Raw genomic sequence first — 21,847 nt, forward strand, 5'->3', positions numbered from 1 at the left:
TGTCTTGATAGCATGAGGGAAGGTATCAAGTATTTTTAAGTCAAAAGGCTCAAGTCCAAGTGAAGTCACTAGTCTCTGTTACTGAAGTCCAAGTCAAGCTGCAAGTCTTTTATTTTGTCAAGTGGAGTCTATTGTCATTAAATTCATGACTCAAGTCTGACTCACATCCAAGTCATGTTACTCGAGTCCACACCTCTAGTTGCTGATGCTCTGACTGAGATGGTTTCCATGAAAGAAGAGTTTTGTATGTTGAAATTAACAAAGATCATCATATGTAAGAACAACTTGTATATTTCAGCTGCAGTTTTTAATTTGCACATTTGTCACTTTGTAGGTCATTTTGATTTCAGAAAAATATTATCGAGATACTGAGTTCAGCACAACATAAACCTGCTGGCCAGTATTCTATATTGCCGTTTCTGTCAACAAACATTTGTTATCAGCACATTGTAGACAGACATACGTCTTTTACAAGGACATTAAAAACAACATGCTTTATTGACAACTTCCTTAAAGAAAACAACATATGGTATGCTTCTGTGACAAAACATATTTGTAAATACCTGTTTTCTTGCCGGCAAAAATAATACTGTTTTGATAAGAATGATCTGCGTGACTTAAAACAGTTAACCACACATTTGACAAATAAAAACGTACCAAATGTACCATGTTAGCAAACTAAATACTGAAAGGTGTCACATATTCCTTTTCCTAACCCACAGACAATGTTGGATAATAAAGTCAAAACCAATCAGCTGGGAAAAGCCTTCACAGCATCTCTCTCTTGACTGTGTTTGTGCACAAAGTTGACAGTCAAAAATGTATATGGGATATTTCATTCCACTAACACATATATAACATTTCAAAGATGAACAATATGACACTTTAACCAGCTTCTTAGCCTCTCCTCTGAATTAAATCTGGGACTGAAATCCCATTTTTATCTGCATCAGATTCCTAAAAGGATAGTTTACCCCAAAATTAAAAATGTACGTTTTTCCTCTTATTTGTAGTGCTTTTTATCAATCTAGATTGTTTTGGTGTAAGTTGCCAAGTGTTGCAGATATTAGCCGTTGAGATGTTTGCCTTTTGCTCAAATATAATGGAACTAGATGGCGTTCAACTTGTGGTGTTCAAACAACCAAAAAATACATTTGAAAAACTCAACAGCAATGTCTCTTTACAGAAATCATGATCCACTTTCTCAAGATAATCCACAGATTCTGTTGTTTGTTGTGGTATCTACAACACTCGACAACTCACACCAAAACAATCTACATTAATAACACTACAGGTAAGAGGAAAATATGGAATTGTGAGTTAACTGTTCCTTTAAATCTAATCCATGTACATCACCAGAGTTTATGACTGACCTTTGCTTTCATAAATATGAGAACTTAAACTCAAGTTTACCAGCTGAGGGCAAAAACGAGGGGAAAGAATACTTCCCCTTTAGTTGGATGAATTTTTTTTGCAGGCAAATAATTCATCCTTATTACAACACATGGCAAAGTTTTTTATCATGATGACAACAATTGGCAGAACAAGATAAGCATAGTTAGATGGCAAATTCTGACGGAAGTGCAGGAAACTGCCTGCTGCTCACTGTGTCTGCGAGAGGACGACTAGTACCTGAGCTCTTCCCTCTGTCACACTCTTTAGCCAAGAAAGGGGGACGTTAGTGTTTATAATTAAAGAGCAACACTAGGTCTTGTCAGGAAAAGCATTGCACCCCTAGATGGCAGCACAAGCACTGGTTTTAAAGTGACTTTTCTCTGTATTGTAATAACACTTGCCACCATTGCACTATAGCTGCTAATCCATGAAAAGCAACAGACTAAAACCTCAAACAGTGTAACAAACAGTCAAAAAACTCTTAGCTTGGATGTAGATGTTCATTTTAAAAAGTCTAGTATATATGTGAGTGAACCTACTGTCAAGTAAACTGAGTAGCTCTGTGTCTGTATACAGTTCTGCCTGATAAAGAAAACCTACAACAAAAGAAAAATATGTAAATCAGTGCAGTTTGCAGAGTTGGCAAATCACCTGGATAATAGAAAACAGTCAACGTGCCAGTCAGTCAGTCTCTTTGTGTACAGCAGTTTACACACTGCAAAACTAAAGTCAACCAAGTGATGCAGAAGGATTTTATAAATGAGGATCCTAAATGCTGCTCATGTACTAATCATGATTACAAATATCATTACCTGTTTCCTCAGATATACGTTTGTGTTCCTCTAAAACTGAATCTATTCTTTTTCTCCTATGATTACAGCGTTTTACATCTGTAACAACATTGATTCTGCTGGTGCTGAGCTCGAAAAGCATGCTGCTCCGTCCAATTCTCAGTGTGAATGCAACACATGGATCTTTTTTCGCCCACTTAAGGTAATTCAGAAATCCTTTACTTCTAATTAGAATAAAACCAAATTAAAATATTTAGCATTGTTTTGTAAAAGAGGCGATATGTTTAACCCCCACCCCAGAACACACACACTAAACAAAAATACAAACATACAATGAGCTCACACACTCTCTCTCTCTCTCTGTCTCTCTGCTCTCAGTGTGATTGTTTGAGAGCTACACATTCACAATCTCAGTGAAAATAGCGGAGAGAACTTTTCTCCCTCCTCCTCCTCCTCCATGGCACTGCTTCACACGAGCTGACAAAAACATGCACATTTTAACATACTGTTCCATTCACGATTGACAATGTAAGGAGGCCACATCCTACTGCATCCATAACTTAATCCTTTGCGTGCGCTGAAAGTTCACCGTCACTACCCCCCCTCACTGTGCCGAGGGTGCAAGTTAGTGAGCCAAGTCCGCAGCAACAGTTGGACGCCACACTCATTGGTGATTTGCCCCATGAGTGACAAGTTCAAGGCAACCCATCGTTTCCATATTGCAAATACAATGTCTGTCCTCGCCAGCAAACACCAAAAAAACACATTATCTCTCCTGCTGATTCCCCTCCTGCTTTCCCCTCTGAACTGGTGTTCCAGGTCACTCCCCAGTCAAGGCATCTTATGCAGTTGGAAGAACAATCTTAACGACAAGCTGCAGACAGGCTTATTGAGAAGTACTCTCTTTTTGGCTCATTTATATAAAAAATCCTCATTTAAAAAAAGAAAATTGGGAGAAACACAAACTCCGTCTGCTGCAAGAGGCCAGGACGAACACTATGTCATGTTGCGCTTACTCGTCACAATCGGCCGAGCAAACTCTACAAAGTCATCTATGAGGACAGGCCACGCTCCTGAGGAGAGAGACAAATGCTGAGTATTAGTTACATCTCAATGTAATCTATCGCAACATCTTAGTGTATCAATTCATCAGGTGGCATTAACACACACACACACACACACAGACACACACACACAGATCATGTTGGTCTTGAAATTAAACATATTCCTTAAAGGGTAACTTCAGTATTTTCCGGCTTGGACCATATTTTCCAATGTTTTTGTGTCCAACTGTCTGATAGAAACATTTTTTTTTAATGGTCAAGTATTGAGTGAGAGCCAGCAGCTGCAAAACAGGCTGAAATGTTACCACTAAAGACATTTGTGCACCGTTGATTTACATCCACTAAAGTGCTTGTTTTGCTACTGACAGGCTCAGATCCTTTTTGTTTAACCAGAAACCAAAATCACTATCGTCAAACCCGCCGGACTGCATTTAAATAAATAGTCATTTTAGCGTGAATTGAGCCAGCATATTTTGACATCTAACAGGGCAAATTAAGGGTTTGTTTCAAAAGAACAAGAGTCTGTGATTGTTGAAAGGAAAACTGTTGTTTCCATTAGTCACTTAGACACAAAAACATGGGAAAATAGAGTCCAGGTTGAACAGTTACCCTTTAATAGAAGTTGTGAGACATTATTCTGACATGTTTTTTGTGGTCTGAGTTACTAAGGATGACTGCCTGAACTGTATGTGATCAGCAAGTTGTCCATCTCACCTTCCTCATCATAGTTTGACATGTCGTCTGCGATCATATTTCCAAAGTCCAGGAGGAGATTCCATGTGTCCTTGGGAATTGAGCGCTTGTGATGCTCCTAAATGTATCACAGTCATAGGAAAAGTGGGAGTTAGGGCTGGAAATAATTTGAACAAATATGATACCAGTACCCTTTAAGTGATACTGATACAAATATAAAACTTCATTTGATATCTTTGTTTTGTACTTCGTTCGATACCCATCATGTGAATGAAAGTATTCAGTTGTATAAAATGCCACCACCACACATTAGATGGCACCTCAGTGGATAGACAAAATATGCAGAATATTCAAAATGTACAATATTTCTGAAAGTGTATTTATATCTTTTTGTAATATCCTGCTGACACACACAAAAGAAATAGCAGGTCAAAAAAAGGTCTAACAAAAACTTCTTCTCTCACCAGCAGGAAGCGATTCCAGAGATCCAAAAACTTGAAGCGACCAGTGAGAACTAGATTCCAGTAAGCAACAGCCATGTCAAGGTCTAGGACACAAAGAAGAGTAAGTTTTTATTCAATATAAATATTTTTTTATTCAGATGAAATTCATTTTAAAAAAGTTTTTGACAAGCTTCACTTGATATTTGCATTGTTTTTTTTTACTTGAGCTTACCTAAACCTTTCTGGCCAGGGTTCTTAGCAAAATTGAAGGTAAACTGATAGAAGTCTTTGAACTTCCCCGTATCTTTCAGCTCCTGCTCTAGTCTGGGAAGGATTGTCTTGAGTTTCTCAGGACTGTCACAGCTGGGGGAGACATTGAGGAAAAAAAAATCTTGTTAATGAACTGCACACACAAACTCTGAGAAGTCTGAGCTCACATTTAACAGAATATACAGTTTGAGATTCAATATTTGCACTTAAACAACTGAAACTTTAGATGTCAGTATCAGTGTTGCTCACCCTAGCTCAGCCATGCCATCCAGGAACTCTTTCCTGCTGAACTCGCACTGCGTGGCCGCTCTGAACTTCCATGCCACCACCAGTATGCTCATGCTAGCTGGGTCCAGCGTCAGGTCATCACAGAACTGCTGGATCCCGTCAATGCCAATCTTGTTCTCATCCTGGGGGTCTGCAAAGACAGCCAAGGAGAGTGAGCTAAACAGTCCCAAAATGTAACATGCGAGACAAGCAAACTGTGCTCGTACACTTACCTTTGTATCTGTTGTAGAGCTGCTCCAGCTTCTTGCGGTCCACTGAGGTTTTCATGGATTCTTTGTAGTAGAGATCTGGATTCTGGAAGTAGTTGTCTGTGGCGACTTCTAGTTTCCAGTCATTCTGTGTTAGGCAGTACACGGCTGTCCTCTCACCGGCCTGCGTAAAGGACATGAACTGCCGAACCTTGTCCTTCTGCGATGACTTCAACTTGTGCTGTAAGAGGCAGGGACACAATATAAAGGCAGGGCAGGAGTAACCTGTTGAGCCACACACACACACACACACACACATACACACACATACACAACCCCCAACCTGTCTTCCCCTGAAACTACCTGGTATCAGACTCTGAGACCTGGAGAATATGCAATATATAAACACAATGTAGCGAGACATTAAAATTATTTTATTTCTATATAACACCTCTAAAAACAGACTTTACAAAATACTTAGACGAACAAAGCAAAGCAGAGGCAAGAAACGCCAGAGGCAATATAACAGAATTTTAGAAGAACAGACAATAATGCTGAAAAATGTCCAGACAAGAATTAAGGTCGAATTAAACAAGAGATTAGGGACGAAATCATGTTATAAAAATACAATAAGAAAATAAAAGCACTGAACACAGAAAATTATTATCATTGTTGCTGTTGCTGTTAATAATAATAATATGCTGGATAAAGACAAAATAAAAAGATAAATTAAAAGTCAAGTTAAGAGACAAATTAAATGACAACATTACATAAAAGCAAATCTAAAAAAAAAGATGGGTTTTAAGAGGGGATTTACAAAGAAGTCACTGATTTTGCAAGCCTTATCTCCTTGGACAGGTTGTTCCAAATTAAAGCTAAATTTTAGTACAGGGCTTCAAGATTTTGTAAAACTGCAAAGGCCCTCATTATTTCAGTTTTTACTGTATATTACCAAACAAATTATCAATTAACAATCTTGGCCTTTAGGACCCCTGAGGATCTGGACACCTGGGACAGGTGCCCACTTGGTGATCCATTTTTGGGTAAAATGGGGTGCAGTGACATGAATGTAAAATTGAGGCTGCACATCAACAGTGCACACACACCCTAAACTTTCTCACCTGAAGAAGCGTGCAAGAATTTGATTTCCACTAAACCTCCTAGTTGGAAACTACTAAATCTTTATAAAATCACAATTGGATGTGGATGATATTTAAATGACACGTGCCATACGATAAAATCGGGTATAAGTGCACACCATAAAAAAGTAAAGTAGAAAAGTGACAGTCATCATGCGTGCAACAGCCTATATATTAGTGCATTAAGGGAAACAAAAACACTGTTACTTTCAAATGCACCACCACAAGGTCCCAAAAGGTACAAAAATACCTCCTCGTGTTCATTTAATCTTGACGGTCATCGGGAGGATTGCACGTCTTTGCAGAACTGCAGACCTGACCCACCCGATGATCAAACAGCAAATTCACCGTGACAGGCCAGTGTTTGGTGACCCAGTTTCCCTGGGAAGAGGGACGTTTGATCCTGCAGGCTCTCTCCTGACCCGAGGCAGCAGCACCACAGGCCAGTTACCAAAAAGGGAAAGGTACGTGCTGCAAGTGCGGGAGTCCGATCTCAAAATACCAACAACTGACCTTCCATTTCCCTCATATTCCCGACACACATCACCCTGGCAATGCGACACTTGGCTGAGGACACCCCGATCCCCCGTATCGGTGTGTCCCCTTAACGGAAAAGACAGCCTTTAGCGGCTGTTGGACTTGTTTAACGGAGCTAAAGAATTGCCCCGGTTTCTCATTTTTAATCTTACCTACCATTTTATCTCACGCTGTTTTGGCCCACTTGATATCCAATTACCTTTGGTGCGCATGCGTGACAAGAACTGCGCTACCGTTGGGGCACTGGGTTCATGGGAAATGTAGTTCTGTAGCGCTGCATTCATTCAGCCCCTGTGTTTTGACACCTCAGCCGAATCCCTTTCTTTATCAATAGAGCTGAAAGCAGTTTCCCACAAACTGCTTCTACTTAAATAAAGCCATAAAAAAGATCACATTATTACTAGTAGGGTGGTGGGGGTGGGGGGGTTCCCTCAATGATGCTTAAAAATTATTTGACATACCTCCAACCTTTTTGCACCACCCCTACTCCTCTCATAAATAATGAACAGTCCCAAAAACAATACATGAAACTCAGCTTTGAACTCATTTAAACTGTACTGTTGTTGTTTGTAAATGTATTACATGTTCTCTTTAAAAGTTGATGGTAAACTAAATAGAAAATACAGCCATCTTAAGTTTTATGTCCCTGCCCTAAGTAAAAAAAAGACATAAGTCTCTTCCCAATGCATTAAAAAATATTTGACATACCTCTCTTAACTTAAATAAAACTGCATTGTTGTTGTTTGTAAATAAATCATGTTTTTAAAAAAATGATAGGCCTAAATAAAAAATAAGGCAATCTAAAGTTGTATGCCTGTTCCCTAAGCCTAAACAAAACACACACGTTCCTCAACTGTGCTTAATAAATAACAAGCCTCTTTTCCTTATTTGCACCACATCTCCCCTCTCATAAATAACGAACAGTCCCTAAACAGCTGATGAATCTCAGCCTTAAACTTATTAACTGTATTGTTTTTGTTTGTAAAAGAAAAAACAATAGTATTAAACGACCGTTTGGAGAAGTTAGAGAAGATTTAATCGATGAACAGATGCCTGAGTGCTCTTGACACGAGCAAGAAAATATAACATCTAAAAAAACTACAACTCCCATGTCAAAGTTGATCAAGATGTTTCGGAAGTAATCTTAAAATGGATCAAAGTTATATCGATGCGATTATGTTCAGCCAAAACAATGCAGCAGCTGTTCAGTTTTCAGCTGCGGTTTGACGTTATTTTGACACACGTCTAGATGAGCTGATTCCGCACAAGTTAATGATATTAACGGAGCTATCCGGCTAATGTAAGCTAAGTTGTGTTAGCTCGGTTTCATGGGAGTGAGTGTGGACCCAGCTGGCTGGAGCTGGTCTGACAGCTCTGAGGAATTTGCGGGCTAACTTAGCTTTACTTAGCTTTACAGCACATAGTTGAACTTTATACGGACTAAAAACTGGTACAACTTCAACAGGGATTTCACTAACAGCAGTCGAGCCTACCTGGACGAAGTAACGTTAGCATCCCATTTGTTAGCACGAATAATGTCAGCAACGGCTGGAGGTCGAAGTAAACATGAAGTTGGTCGCCAAGTAAACCGGTGAACGCCTGCACCGACGCTGGCTTCAGCTATGTGGCAGGGGAGGAGGGGTGTCGGTGGTGGTGGTGCGGTGGTACAACAGCATGATTGTTCCCTTCCTCATCAGCTTCTCCTTCAGTCGTGGAGTGGAGTAGAGAGCCAGGACAGTGCACATATTTCGCAGGTAGTTGCATGTTTTCTGAATTTGTCTGTTTCCATTGATATTGAGTGATTTGTGTTTGGGACGTTGAGCTACTTCATGCTTTCACCACCCCGTGATGCTTCCTGAATCATCTTTCATGTCTGAGGCGTGTGTGAGTTCAGCTTTGTATGTTGTTTGTCTTGGCTGCCAGTATTACTTCGATTTTGACAGTGGTTTCTTTACGTGGAGATACATTTGTCTCAATTTGTGTGAACAGATCGACAATCTATGTGTTATATTATGAATTAGTCATTATAAAACACCTTCCAAACATACAAAAAAGCGATTTTTAAACTTAGGAAACTATTTTGCAAATATAAAACAAATCTGCAAATACACAGATAAATTCCACAAAAAAGGTAAATACCTTTAATTAATTAAAAAAAAACAAAAAAAACAAACATTTGAGTATTTTTCTAACATTTACAAAATCTGCTTTTTATTTGTGAATCTCAATTCTTTGCTTTCAGATTTGCATTTTACTTTTTTTAGGTTGTGGAATCTGTTAGTGTATTTGTAGGTCTGTTTTATATTTGCAAAATATTTTTGGGAGTTTACAGATTTTTTTTTAGATTTGTGAAGGTTGTTTCATACTTACAGATTACACATTTACACACAAATGATCAATCTCCTCCTGTAAATAATACTGAGACAAATCTATCTCCATATATTTCCCATTTACATTGCATTTGCATGGTTGATATTCAGCTGTTTGCATGTATAATTTCAAATATGTACATGCAGACATCAAAACAACCTCCATGTTTTAAGTAGCCAAAATTTAGTGCTTGTCAAAACTTAAGTGAGGATCAGTTGTGGATAGAAATTGCACCTAAAAAGTTCTGTGTTTAATCACAGTTTTAAGTACTTTACTGCAGGGGTGGGAATCACAAGAGACACTCAGATATAATATTATAATGATTCTTAGGTCACTTTAAAATCTTATGACAATTTTAAATGTTTTACAAAACCCTAAGCATTGTGATAACAAGTACTACACTATATACCCTTTTTATTACATTTTTTCCTAACTGCAAATTAAGGAAAATCATTGTCAGTATTTTTTTATCTAATAAAGAAAAAACAATTAGTCTGCTCATTTCACTTCAGTCATTTTTATGTCATCAAAATGTATCTAGTGGACTGAAAATGCATTTGCAATATTAGTAATTTATATTATTAAAAAAATCTGTATTGGCATCCATTTATCAATGTGATATTGCCACTCAAAATATTGCAATACTCTGTCATATTGATTTTTTTTTACATTTCTTGCAACTTCATACCTCTGTTCCACACTTTAACAGCTATTGTATAATCATTATTTTTTAGAGTTTTTACACGCAAACTATTTTTATGATCAATTAAGCCATGTAATGTTTCAATAATATATCAGTACCATGATATAAGTCCAGATACCCTCTTAGATTTTTGATATTGTAATATTGTTAGTGTTGTGTTTTCCAAGTTTTAAAGGCTACATTACCGCAAAGTGATATAATTTTCTGAACTTATACGAGACTGTTGGAGCTGTTGGCTTTTCCCACTCAGTCGTTATGTTATTATATCACGTTACTGATGATTATACTGTGTAAATATTTTGAGAAAGGATCAATTGTTAATCCTACAATATTGTCTCAATATCAAGGTTGTTGATCAGCATTACTGTGATATGTGATATATATCTCCCTATGGCCCAGCTCTGCGACCATGTCATGAAATATGATGCATTATTACAGATCTGACCAACAGTGTGTGAATTGTGTTGTGTATTTCTAGCAACAGTGACAGAGCGGCTGCAGTCCGGTTGTAGGAAGAAGGACAGAGGAGGACTTTGGAAAGTAAACATCATTCAGCTTGACTCATGCTCACAAAGGTGCGGTCCAGCTTGAATGTGACTTGAATACATTCAGTCATTAATGTGTGAGCAAGCACATGATGTCAGGGTACCACAGGGCATGTTCATAGTGAAGCAGTTTTGTATCCGAAGCACAGATAGAAGTGCAGTGTCACTTTAGGTGTGGGCTGAATAGCAAGCACTACTGGAATTTATACATGTGACGTGCTCAGTCAAGTTAAGTGCACTTAACAAAGCACGACAAGGTGCAATTAGCTTTTCAAAGCAGCCAGTAGGACATGCCACAAGTGACTATACACAGTTGTTAAAGCTGTTCAGCTCTGATCAAAAGATTAAACAGTCTCTTGAGATGATGCTGTTAAGAAGCAAAGAGGGCACAAAAGCACAGAGTGGCCCACATAAAGAGATTATCTATATCAAATTTTAGGACAAATACTTTCACGTTAAGTGCTTAAAAGGGTATGACTGGCAATTCTTGTTTTTCTATTATTTTGTTGTTATCAACAAATCCCATTAAAAAGACCAAAACAAGCAAGATGTTAGTCCATCTCTAAGTACTTTCCTACAACCCCAGCTTGTCTGTGGCTCTTAGCAAGACAAAAAAGTCACAAATATGTACTTGAATTAAAAAAAAGTGAGGCTAAATAAATTCCTAAAATAGCTGGGCTCTGTAGATTCAACAACTGATGGAAAAACAGAGTCTGCTTACTAGACTATGCTCCCATAAATATTTGATTGGATAATCACTGAGGTTCTTCATCAGACAAAATACAATGTAGAGACACACCTTCAAATACCTGCTTGACAGAGCAGCTGACGGGTAGACACCCTTTATTGAAAACATATATGATAAATTTATACCTGTCAGGTGATCTGGCCTAGAAGGTATTTGAAAGTGTGTCTCTGCATTGTATTTTGTCTGCTGAAGATCATGAAACTGCTGATTGCATAGATCTTCTCTGCTGCCCGGTTAAAAGTGTCTGTGAAGCATCCACAATTTAGAATATGCAGCTTTTTTGCAGCAACATATAGAAAAATAGTTTCCAAGTTAGGACAGCATGTTTCTTACTGGAAATTATTCAGTGGAATCATACATATAGTTAATGTAGTGAGGACTTCCATTTTCAAAAAATACATTTAGCACCTTTCATTAAATTCCTTCAGGCTTCACTACTTATATATTATTTAAGTCTGGATGGACACGGATGTAAACTTCAACTTGGCAGGTGAGTGGAGGTGTACAATCATGAGGTGTTATTTCCAATTGGACATGAAAGGAGGTCTACGTCATAAAGAAATGAGTTATATTGAGCCTTGACGGTACTTGATAGTGGGATCTGTTCATTGTTAGTTATTGACAAAAAAGACATCAAGTATCTTCAGACTAAACCTTTAAACTCTCCTGATGTCTACACCACAGTTTTTAAATCCACATATTTTGTAGTATTCTCCTGCTTATTGTTTTTTTTTTTTTTATTCTGTTGATTTTACAACCGTGTTCTTTCTTTTTCCATTGTTAGATCTCTTTTTCTTCAACACTCTTCACACTCAGGTGAAGACAGAAGTAAAGGTTTGGATGCAGGTTGTGTGTTGGCTGCTGTGCCTTGGCACAGCGGGGGCACTTGCTGTGCTGCAGAAGGACCAAGTGGCCAAGAACGCCATCAAGCTTTATCAGAGCAAGGGGGCCCCACACGGCCACAGCTGGGTGGCCAGCAACTGCAAGCGGCTTGTGGGTCTCCTGCGTCAGAAGAATGTTGTCGTCAGGAAGCTGTCAGCAGCTGCTAATGGTGTTAGACGAGACCGGGCCCTCTCAGAACCAGAGAGGCTCTTCCAGGTACCAGAATGAGGACACATATTAGATGGAGCAAAGAAAGGCCTTGTGTTTGGATCATAATGCGGTTATTTGTTGGTGACTGTTAAGCTTAATTTTTAACAGCTTGATACAGTGTTCAGTGTGTAAGACATAATGTTAGCAGCTCTTCAGGGTGGTGTCTTTGTCTGTTGACACAATAGCTCAGCAATAATACCTGTTCATATTTCATTGTTCAGGTTTCACATACACAGAGGAGATGCCCTAGTTAGATTAGAACTACTGCTAACAATTATTTTAATTATGTTACTGTCAGTGTTATAGTCAGTTATTGGTAAACAGTTAAGCATGTTACAATTTCCCAGAGCTCTTTATTAGACATCTTTAAATTGCTTTTGTTTATGACCAACAGATAAGAGATAATAAAATATATAAACAGGGGTATTAAATTACTGATTATGCAAAACTATGATAAAAAGTAAAGTGTCCAATCTCTGATGAAGACACCTAAAATGCTCTCATGTAGTGTTTCAGAAATGAAGATCTTATACAGGGGCCAAAGTAAAAGAGGATGTTAGATATTTCATGACTCGCTGGTGTCTCCCTGTCTGCACTCAGGTTCACACACTGGAGGTTTTCCAGAAAGAGCTGAATGAGAGCGAGCACCTGGTGTTCCAGGCAGTGCACAGCCTGCAGAGGGCGCTGCAGGGAGACTACAAGGATGTGGTCAACATGAAGGAGAGCAGCAGGCAGAGGCTGGAGGCCCTCAGGGAGGCAGCCATAAAGGTGAGAGCATTATGCTCAGGAGTATTTAATGTTGACTAACTCAGAGAGCAGGAGAGAGACTGATACTGGTCCAAGATTTGTGTTTCTGATACAAAGCAGAGTACTATGTCCATAAATGTTTTTATGTAGTACACAAAATCACATCTCCACATAAGCAAAAAATGCATGGTGTTGTCAAGAGGTGATAATTCAATGTTATTTTTAACTGACATTAAAAAAAAAAAAAATTGTGATGATTTAAGTGGTCCTAATTGAGTTCAGTTTTACAATTTTCTCTTTCATTTTTGATATGAAAACATTAACTGATAAGCGTTACAAAGACTTTTATTTTTAGTGCTAAATGATTAATTTAATGCTTTTTAAACATTTCAGTTACTTGATTAATTGTTTAGTCTGTGAAATGTAAAAAACAAAATAGTGAAAAATGCCAATCTCAAAGCCTTCAAATATGTCTGAGCAACAGCCTAAAACTCAAATATGTTTCATATAAAACAAAATGAGACACATGAAAGCAGCAAATCTTCACATTTGAGGAGCTTGCACAATAAAATATTTACCATTTTTGCTTGAATAAACATTATGATCGATGATCAAAAAACTTAATTTGTGATCTGTCATGCAACAAATTGTTCGTTTCTTTAGATTATATGGTTGCTGTCTGAATTACTGATTTCAGGGAGACTAATGAAAAGCTATCAATAATTAACTGAAGACTGATTTTATGTTGTATGATAATGTAAAACATATTATGATATTGATGTCAACCACATCACCCACCTCTATAGTATGTCAAAGGCAGAGAAATATCATGGTTTTTTGTGTGCTATATATCCTATGAGTGTATTTAGGGTGAGATTCCTGGATATGCAGCAACATGCCCACTGTCCCCTGTTAAAGGGACAGATCACCCCAAAATCAAAAATCTATGTTTTTTGTCTTACCTATAATGCTATTCATCAGTCTAGGATTGCCCATTGGTGTTGGCACGACAGGAAACCTATTTTAACAGGCCTTGCTTGCCAGCGTGCTCGTTAGTTCATTCATTTATCAGTGTTGTTTTATTCTTGCTGTTCATTTTTGAATTGCATCAATAGTGAAATGTCCCTTTAACATTTCTGTAAAAATACTAGCTAATATGCAGCTGTCACCTTTCAGGAGGAGCAGGAGTATGTGGAGCTGGTAGCTGCTGAGAAGCACCAGCAGGAAGCTGTAAAGAGCGCTTTAACCCAGAATAAGACTCTGTCCATGCTGGACGAGATCCTGGAGGACGTCAGGAAGGCAGCAGACCGGCTGGAAGAGGAGATCGAGGAACATGCCTTTGACAACAACAAACAGGTCAGCAAACAACAGCATCATAATGACTACAAGATATGATGATTGCAAACACACTTGCTAGTTTGAGAAAGCATCAAAATGTGTCTCCTTCCACACTCATTATTTTTGTAGATGAAAGGAGTGAATGTAGAGGCAGTATTGAGAGTGGAGGATGACGAGGAAAATGGCGGAAAGAGAAAGAACAAGTCCAAGCAAAAGGAAGTGGAAGATGACCTGGGACTGAGCATGCTCATCGACTCGCAGAACAATCAGTATGTCCTCACAAAACCACGAGACTCCACGATGCCAAGAGCAGACCATCACTTCATCAAGGTCAGTTTATTCCTCCTGCTCAGGTCTGATCCTGTTTTATACATAAGAAGTAGAAAATCTGTGTTGTTATTTTTTAATCTTTGATGAGCTAGTTAGAATAGGGCAATTTCTAATATTTGATACAAGACAGTTTTTTGTACTGTCTGTATGCAGGACTTGGTGTCAGTGGTGATGCTGTCGCTGCCCTGTGGTTGGATTTGCAGTCTGGTCGGTCTTCCTCCCATGTTTGGATACATCATCTGTGGGGTCCTGCTCGGTCCCTCTGGCCTCAACAGCATCAAGGTGTGTTTGTGTGTATGCGATTGCTGATTGCTGATCAGCATATCAGATCAGATTTAAAGATCAACACCATTCTGCGCTAGTTTTTCATGTTCTCATGTCCTTCTCCATGTCTTGCAGTCTATGGTCCAGGTGGAGACTCTGGGGGAGCTGGGTGTGTTCTTCACACTCTTTGTGGTGGGATTAGAGTTCTCACCTGAGCGCCTTCGAAAGGTAGACAAGAACCACTACTTTCCTAACCCTGACCTTGACCACTGACCGTTCTGTATTATAAAATTGTGTGAAAATGTGAGCTGACTACAAAACTTTACCCCTCCTCACCTCATCCTGAAAACAAACATTTCTGTGGTAGAGAATCAGTGCTAAGAAACGCTGACATGTATTCTGTTGTTTTATTATTGAACTCATTGACTGTGCACAAAGGTCAAGTCAAGTCAATTTATTTATAAAGCCCATTATCACAAATCACAGTTTGCCTCAGAGGGCTTTACAGCTTACGAGATCCCTCTGACCTCAGACCATCACATCGACTAAGGAAAAACTCCCCCCAAAAAACCCTATAACGGGGGAAAAAATGGTAGAAACCTCAGAAAGAGCAGCAGAGGAGGGATCCCTCTTCCAGGACAGACAAACGTCCAATATATGTCGTAAATAACAATTAAATTACAGCAATGACATAAAGTCTGTCTGTCCTGGAAGACAAATCCAAATCCTCCTGTGGGGCTGGGGTAAGTTGCCAGAAAATGTATGTAAGTTTATGTAATGTCCCAACAAAGTACATAAGTAGACGTGTGTGTGTGTGTGTGTGTGTGTAGGTATGGAAGACATCAGTCCAGGGGTCGTGCTACCTGAGTCTTCTGATGGTGGGGGCCGGTTTGTTGTGGGGCCAAGTCCTGCGTATTCGACCCACCCAGACTGTCTTCATTTCCACATGTCTCTCCCTGTCCAGCACTCCACTCGTGTCCCGCTTCCTGGCAGGGGGGAGCAGAGGAGACAAAGAAGGTATGTAGGCATGTCAGAGCACATAAGTGAGTATAGCTTTACAAGTAGTAACACAGCAACATGTATGTATTTCCTATTGCCTTTCCTACTGCATATTCTCTGAGCAAGTCTAAACAAAAAACTGCCTTGAGTATTTGTATTCAGACATTTTAATATCAGATACTCTCTATGTTGAACATGTAAATATAGTAAAACCACATGCTCTGATGCTGTTTAACTCTATACACTAGAGATACTTTATTTAGAGCCATTTTAGATGACACAGTGATCAATAATATGAGTTTGTGTGTGTGTGTGTGTGTGTGTGTGTGTGTGTGTGTGTGTGTGTGTTGACAGGTGATCTAGACTACAGCAGCGTTCTCCTCGGGATGTTAGTGATGCAAGATGTTCAGCTTGGCCTCTTCATTGCTGTCATGCCGACTCTGATCCAGGCTCAGAGTGGAGACTTGGACAGGTCATTAAGATACGTTTTTTTTGTGTCCTCTCCTCAACTAAAAACAGTTTTATTTTATTTAACTCTGTTGTTCCCCTTTGTGAAACACAGCTTCCTCTTTGGAAGTCTGCGTGTTTTTTACCTCCTGGCCCAGGTCCTGGTCTCTCTGGTTGCTGTGCTGCTGCTGTGTTTGTTACTCAAATCGTTCCTGATTGGCCCGTATTACAAGAAACTGCATGCTGAGAGCAAAGGCAACAAGGAGATCCTGGTACTTGGGATGGCAGCTTTTGTCTTTTTCATGCTGACGGTATGCACTTTGCTGTTGATCTTACAAGGTTACCGCTGTCATGATTTTTTTTTTAGTTATAAAATTACAACTTTTTTACAGCCTGGAAATGGTTTGGAATTAACAGATTTACAATGTGATATTGAGATGTGGACGTCTATGCGTGTAATATCCACCCACTGCTGTGGGTCACTGATCCATGTATGGCTGCATCGCTTTAAAGGCCTAACCATTTTAAACTACTTAAACAAACAAATGGACATGGAATGAAATATTGTGGAAAAATGTTGAAACTTCGTTGTTAAAAATGTGTGGGAACCTTGCTCTTAATTTTCCTGCATTCCCATTCAAACACCTGATATTTCTCTCCCAGTGATAAATTGTATTTTAACCTCCTGTGAAGAAGTTGTTTATGTTGATTTTCCTCTCGCTGATTGATGTAGGCAACAGAGTTTCTGGATGTGTCTATGGAGTTGGGTTGTTTCCTGGCTGGAGCTCTGCTGTCCACACAGGGTCACATGGTGACCGCAGAGGTCATGGGATGCATTGAGCCAATCCGAGATTTCCTCGCCATCATCTTTTTTGCCTCTATCGGTCAGATCTAACATGACATTTTAAAATGGATCCAAACTTAATGATCATGTTACACTTTTGTACCACAGAGACTTTACTGAATGTGTGTTTGTGTCATGCTGAAGGCCTCCACGTGTTCCCGACTTTTGTGCTGTATGAACTCACCATTCTGCTGGTGTTAACACTCACACTCGTCATAATGAAGGTACAGAACTTTTGTTTCTGCTCTTCTCCAGCTTATGTTTGCTGCACTCTCACTCTCTCATCTCTCATCTCTACACTTTATTCCTCATTTCTTCCTAGTTCATGATGGCCGTACTGGTGTTGTCGGTTATCTTGCCTCCAGGCTCTCGACACATACGGTGGATTGTCTCGGCAGGTCTGGCTCAGGTCAGCGAATTCTCCTTCGTCTTGGGCAGCCGTGCGCGTCGTGCTGGCATTATCTCCAGAGAGGTCAGTGATACTTTATTTTTTACCCTTTAAAGACAAAAGGGCTCAGGAGTGCGGGGTTGCCTCATCTATATATAGTTACACGACTGGAATGAAAAAGTAAAAAATAATAATTTGATTTTTTCAGTCTATGTCTTCCGCATCTTTTTTTGCTCAGGTGTACCTGCTGGTTCTCAGCGTCACCACCCTGAGTTTGCTGCTGGCACCAGTTCTGTGGAAAGTTACCACACACAAATGGGTTCCCCGGGCCGAACGCAAAACTGTCACATGACCAGAGTGGCATCAAGGCCAAAGGGTTCCCATGTACTGTAACTGTTACAAAGACGAGTTTGGTCACTTACAGACGCTCTCACGTTAACGCACACAATAATACGACTCTGCCTGTTCGACCAATACTTCCTAATTGTCTTCTCGATTCAGCAGATTCAGTCCACTCCATGTCTCCACGCCAAGAGCATTGAAACTTGACCATCCAAGAACTGTTAACCTTCAGTCTTTAAGGTCTTGCTTCATAAGACATTTCACACACACACACACACACACACACACAAAAAATAGATAATATCCATATATTGCAACATAGCTGAACCCTTCTGCTCTTTTGGCAAAAAACAACAGTCGTAACGGCTATCTGCAACTTAAAAGGGAACATTTACCACCTTTAAAGTACATGTCCAATCAGTGTTAGTGGTTAATGTAGACAACTGAAGCAATAATTTCCTTAGTACATGCTATATTGACCAAGAATGCTGAGTTTGCCACTCCAAAATCTATTGTACCATCATTTGATGTGACTGCGTTGAGGCAATGAAGAACTACAGGCTATTCCAGCTCGCTCTTTTAGCCTCCAGTAGAGCCAGCCTCTATGTCCACAATACAGGGCTTAATTCTCAGTTCTAATTATTTCTCAATATCTGATCTTTCTGCCGAGATTGTTAACATTCGTGTTCGAGGTGACCCATATTTGACATCAGTTTGAACGGATCTCTGCCCTGAAACACCTCACACGCGTCCAGCTACATCACATACATAGATGTTGGAACAACACCCAAAAACTTCACATTTGCAAAACAAGCATTTGGGGGAAAATGAATGGCATAGAGGTGCAAGCTGTCAGAGTAATTCATAATTCAGCATAATAATTAGCCATGTGCTTTGGTTTGGGAGACTGTGTAGCAAATTTTTGGATAAGTTTCTTCAGTCCACTAATTCTACTAACAGCTATTGTTGGTAGCTCTATGGAGTTAGAGGTGAGCATTAGCAGTTTTTGTTAAATTACTATTTAGGGCTGTACTGACTCAGAATTATGTCAGTCGAATCAGATTTTTCCATTCAATGTGAATATTTGACTTTTTTTTTTCTCCATATAAAATTTTAAAGTTTGGAAGTAACGGATCCAGCGGGACGTTCAGTGTTACAGCGGTATTCATGTAATATAGTAAACAAGCTAATGGCTCAAATGATGGATTGAAAATGCGCAACATTTTTTCAGTATTTCATCAAACAAAAGCCAGAGACTGTGTCGTATTAAGTTGACATGAGTTTCAAATTCACCACTCCTAAGCAGAAGAGAGAAGATAATGTAATCTTGGAGCACAAGGTCTCTTCCTCCTCTGTACTGCTGCATCATGCACGCAGCTGCTTGTACCAAAGAGCAGCATAAAAGTCAAGAGCAATAACTCTCAGCAAAAGAACACCGCACAGCACACTGACTAGGGAAAAAAAGAATGACTGCTCGACTTGAAGCAATCTCAGTCGACTGAGGGGTCTTTGACCGATGTTTTGAATCTTAGACTTTCAAGGGACAGCCCGTTTACTAATGCAAGTAAAAGCATGAAGGTTTCACTCTTCACTTTGGCAGAGGCTGGAGACCTTCTTCAGGGTCCCACAGTGAATCTATAAAAGACAAATAAGACCAGCAGGGCAGAGAGGGCAGATGACCATTGAATGAGTATTTCTGAGTGAGAGTTTTTCCCCTATGTTTGTGATGTTATGGGTGCCAGAGGCTGGTGTTCAATGCATCCTGGTACATGTAGGCGCTGCAGGCACAGCAACCTAGACAGGAGAACTCAGCTTTCTCTGTCAATATAGCAATATAGTATAGCGAATTTTATATTTAAAGAATTAATGATTGGGAGCACATCTGCTTTGCAGTTAAGTGCAGAAGCACATGCACTTGATATACTACCAGTTATGCTTTTATCATTATAAGCTGTTTGTGCACTTTCAACCCTGAGTTTTTCTAATTCGTTGTTAGAATCACAGTGACCAAATCTGAGGATTCAATTTCATATTTTGTCTTTTTTTCCATATATTATATTTTTTCTATCGTTAAAATCGCCTGAGTTTTTCCTACATATTACCGACTTTGTTATTTCAAATGTCAGATTCAAATCCTTATTGAAGTGCAAGTCTGCTGTATTTAATAGATGGTACATGTAGTTTATTGTTATTATTGTACTACTGTGAATTTAGCTGTGAGGACACTTGAAGCGTTAGCTAAAAAATGCAGCAATTCCTTTTACAAAGATTATAACGTCTTAATTTAATCATTTTTAGGCTCTTCATTCCTGTTTAATAACTCTGATATAACACACACACGTTTGTTAAAAGTAGAGATGGCGCTAAAGTAGATAACAGCTCACAAGAATGCTGAAATTACATTTTAAGGAAAATCCTGCACTAGTTACCATGAATGTCAAACTTATGTGCCTGCTCAACACTGCTCTGCAATAAAGGCGAGCACCTCTGTGGCATCTCGTGCTGTAAACGTCCTTGTCTTATCTTTCATAATGTGCAATGTCTAGGTATATGTGCTACATATATCATATATTGTTTAACATTTTCCTGCAGTACGTCAACACAGAAGGTTTTGGTTTTTTTTTTACTATGTCTAGTTTATATACTTGGTGGCCATTTGACCACCATTTTTCATCAAAATGTTCATGTATTTTTAAATTGTTGCGTAAATTCATTTATTTATTAAAAACAAGATTACAAAGAAGTATTTTCCTGGTTTCAGTCTGTATGTACTATGTTCTTAGAACACAATGCTTTCTCTGGGAAAAATGAAAATAAATTGTCTAATTTCAGTAAAACAGAAACATAAATAGTCCAGCAACCTCATATTGTGTTTATACAGTATAACTAATTTCTCAACATTTTCATCATCACTTTAAAAATTCTGCCATTTTTAATTCACAGCAAGAACCCTATTTGATGGTTTTTGATTTACAGACCTCCTTAAGGTGAATCCTTTTATTATTCAGCTTTTCTGAACTTTTATCCCTTATTGTACCCAGGTATGATAATGTTGAAATTCTTGTCTCTTTTCACCTCAGATTTTTTGACTTTGAAACTTTTAATTGTCCAGTTAATCAGGGGGCCGGCTGATACTTTACTTTCTCCCCATCCCTCCATTTTAGAGATACTGTGGTATCTGGTTTTAATCATTCATGTTGCAAGGATTTAGATAAAATTGCTCCTTTGTAGAGACAATTTACAACATAAACCTTCTCCCAAATTTTCTTTATGACACATCAGTAAAAATTATGGTTTCAGTTTGGACATAAATTGTTTCTTTCTCAGATTTTTTGATTAAAAGGGTTTTTAGTAGTTAGTTAACAAGGTTAACATGTTCATATAATTATCTATTTATGTCATGCTTACCTCTTCTCTACACACTATACTGCTACTGAACCCACGCACCTTCTGTTGAGGGTAAAGAAGGCAAGAATTTTCATTTATTTTCCTTCTACATACTTTCTGCACTGAATGTGTGTGTGTGTGTGTGAGAGAGAAAGATAGAGAGAGAGAGTCTATCAACTGTAAGCAGATAACTCAAACTCTGCAGTCAGCAGATTTGTCCGAAACCTCATCATCATCCTATTAGTGGGGCTACTGTATAACCAGTTACAAATATTCTAGAGACTGTAATTGAATATATATATATATATATATATATATATATATATATATATATATATACATATATATATTCAATATATTCTCTCTCTCTATATATATATATATATATAGCTGCATACTGTTTTTGAATTTTAGAACTGATAGCTTTAGTTTTGTTGATGTAAACTTAAATGATTAAAAATGTACAAAATGCAGTATAGTAATTGCAATATGTTG

The 21,847-nt window shown here is 38.7% G+C and overlaps 2 protein-coding genes across 6 annotated transcripts; one reads left to right on the forward strand and one right to left on the reverse strand.

Moving 5' to 3' along the window:
- Window positions 1-479: 479 nt before the first annotated feature.
- dcun1d2b (DCN1, defective in cullin neddylation 1, domain containing 2b) lies at window positions 480-7,065 on the reverse strand. The gene is made up of 7 exons (XM_042492537.2): window positions 6,965-7,065; window positions 5,157-5,373; window positions 4,906-5,074; window positions 4,619-4,749; window positions 4,408-4,490; window positions 3,965-4,061; window positions 480-3,259 (listed from the first exon to the last, which is right to left on the reverse strand). Exons 1-7 carry the CDS (start codon window positions 6,965-6,967, stop codon window positions 3,183-3,185), a joined length of 777 nt encoding a protein of 258 aa, XP_042348471.1. The 5' UTR covers window positions 6,968-7,065; the 3' UTR covers window positions 480-3,182.
- On the forward strand, window positions 4,409-20,708 carry slc9d1 (solute carrier family 9 member D1). Of its 5 annotated transcripts, none has more exons than XM_042492518.2 (16): window positions 4,418-4,507; window positions 8,506-8,562; window positions 10,360-10,456; window positions 11,959-12,272; window positions 12,867-13,034; window positions 14,190-14,369; window positions 14,481-14,681; window positions 14,835-14,963; window positions 15,081-15,173; window positions 15,776-15,962; window positions 16,299-16,416; window positions 16,507-16,702; window positions 17,125-17,275; window positions 17,380-17,459; window positions 17,558-17,707; window positions 17,862-20,708. In XM_042492518.2, the coding sequence occupies exons 4-16, from the start codon at window positions 12,015-12,017 to the stop codon at window positions 17,973-17,975; spliced, it is 2,025 nt and encodes a 674-aa protein (XP_042348452.1). In that variant the 5' UTR covers window positions 4,418-4,507; window positions 8,506-8,562; window positions 10,360-10,456; window positions 11,959-12,014; the 3' UTR covers window positions 17,976-20,708. The 5 variants fall into 5 exon arrangements, with proteins under 5 accessions (XP_042348461.1, XP_042348452.1, XP_087932082.1 ...); XM_088075956.1 differs by lacking the exon at window positions 4,418-4,507 and adding an exon at window positions 6,621-6,735; XM_042492527.2 differs by lacking the exon at window positions 8,506-8,562 and having other exon boundaries at window positions 4,409-4,507.
- The last annotated feature ends 1,139 nt before the right edge of the window (window positions 20,709-21,847 follow it).

The sequence above is a fragment of the Plectropomus leopardus genome, chromosome 1 (assembly GCF_026936395.1).
Source record: "Plectropomus leopardus strain MGB_pleo_1.0 chromosome 1, ASM2693639v1, whole genome shotgun sequence".
Taxonomy (NCBI): Eukaryota; Metazoa; Chordata; class Actinopteri; order Perciformes; family Serranidae; genus Plectropomus; species Plectropomus leopardus.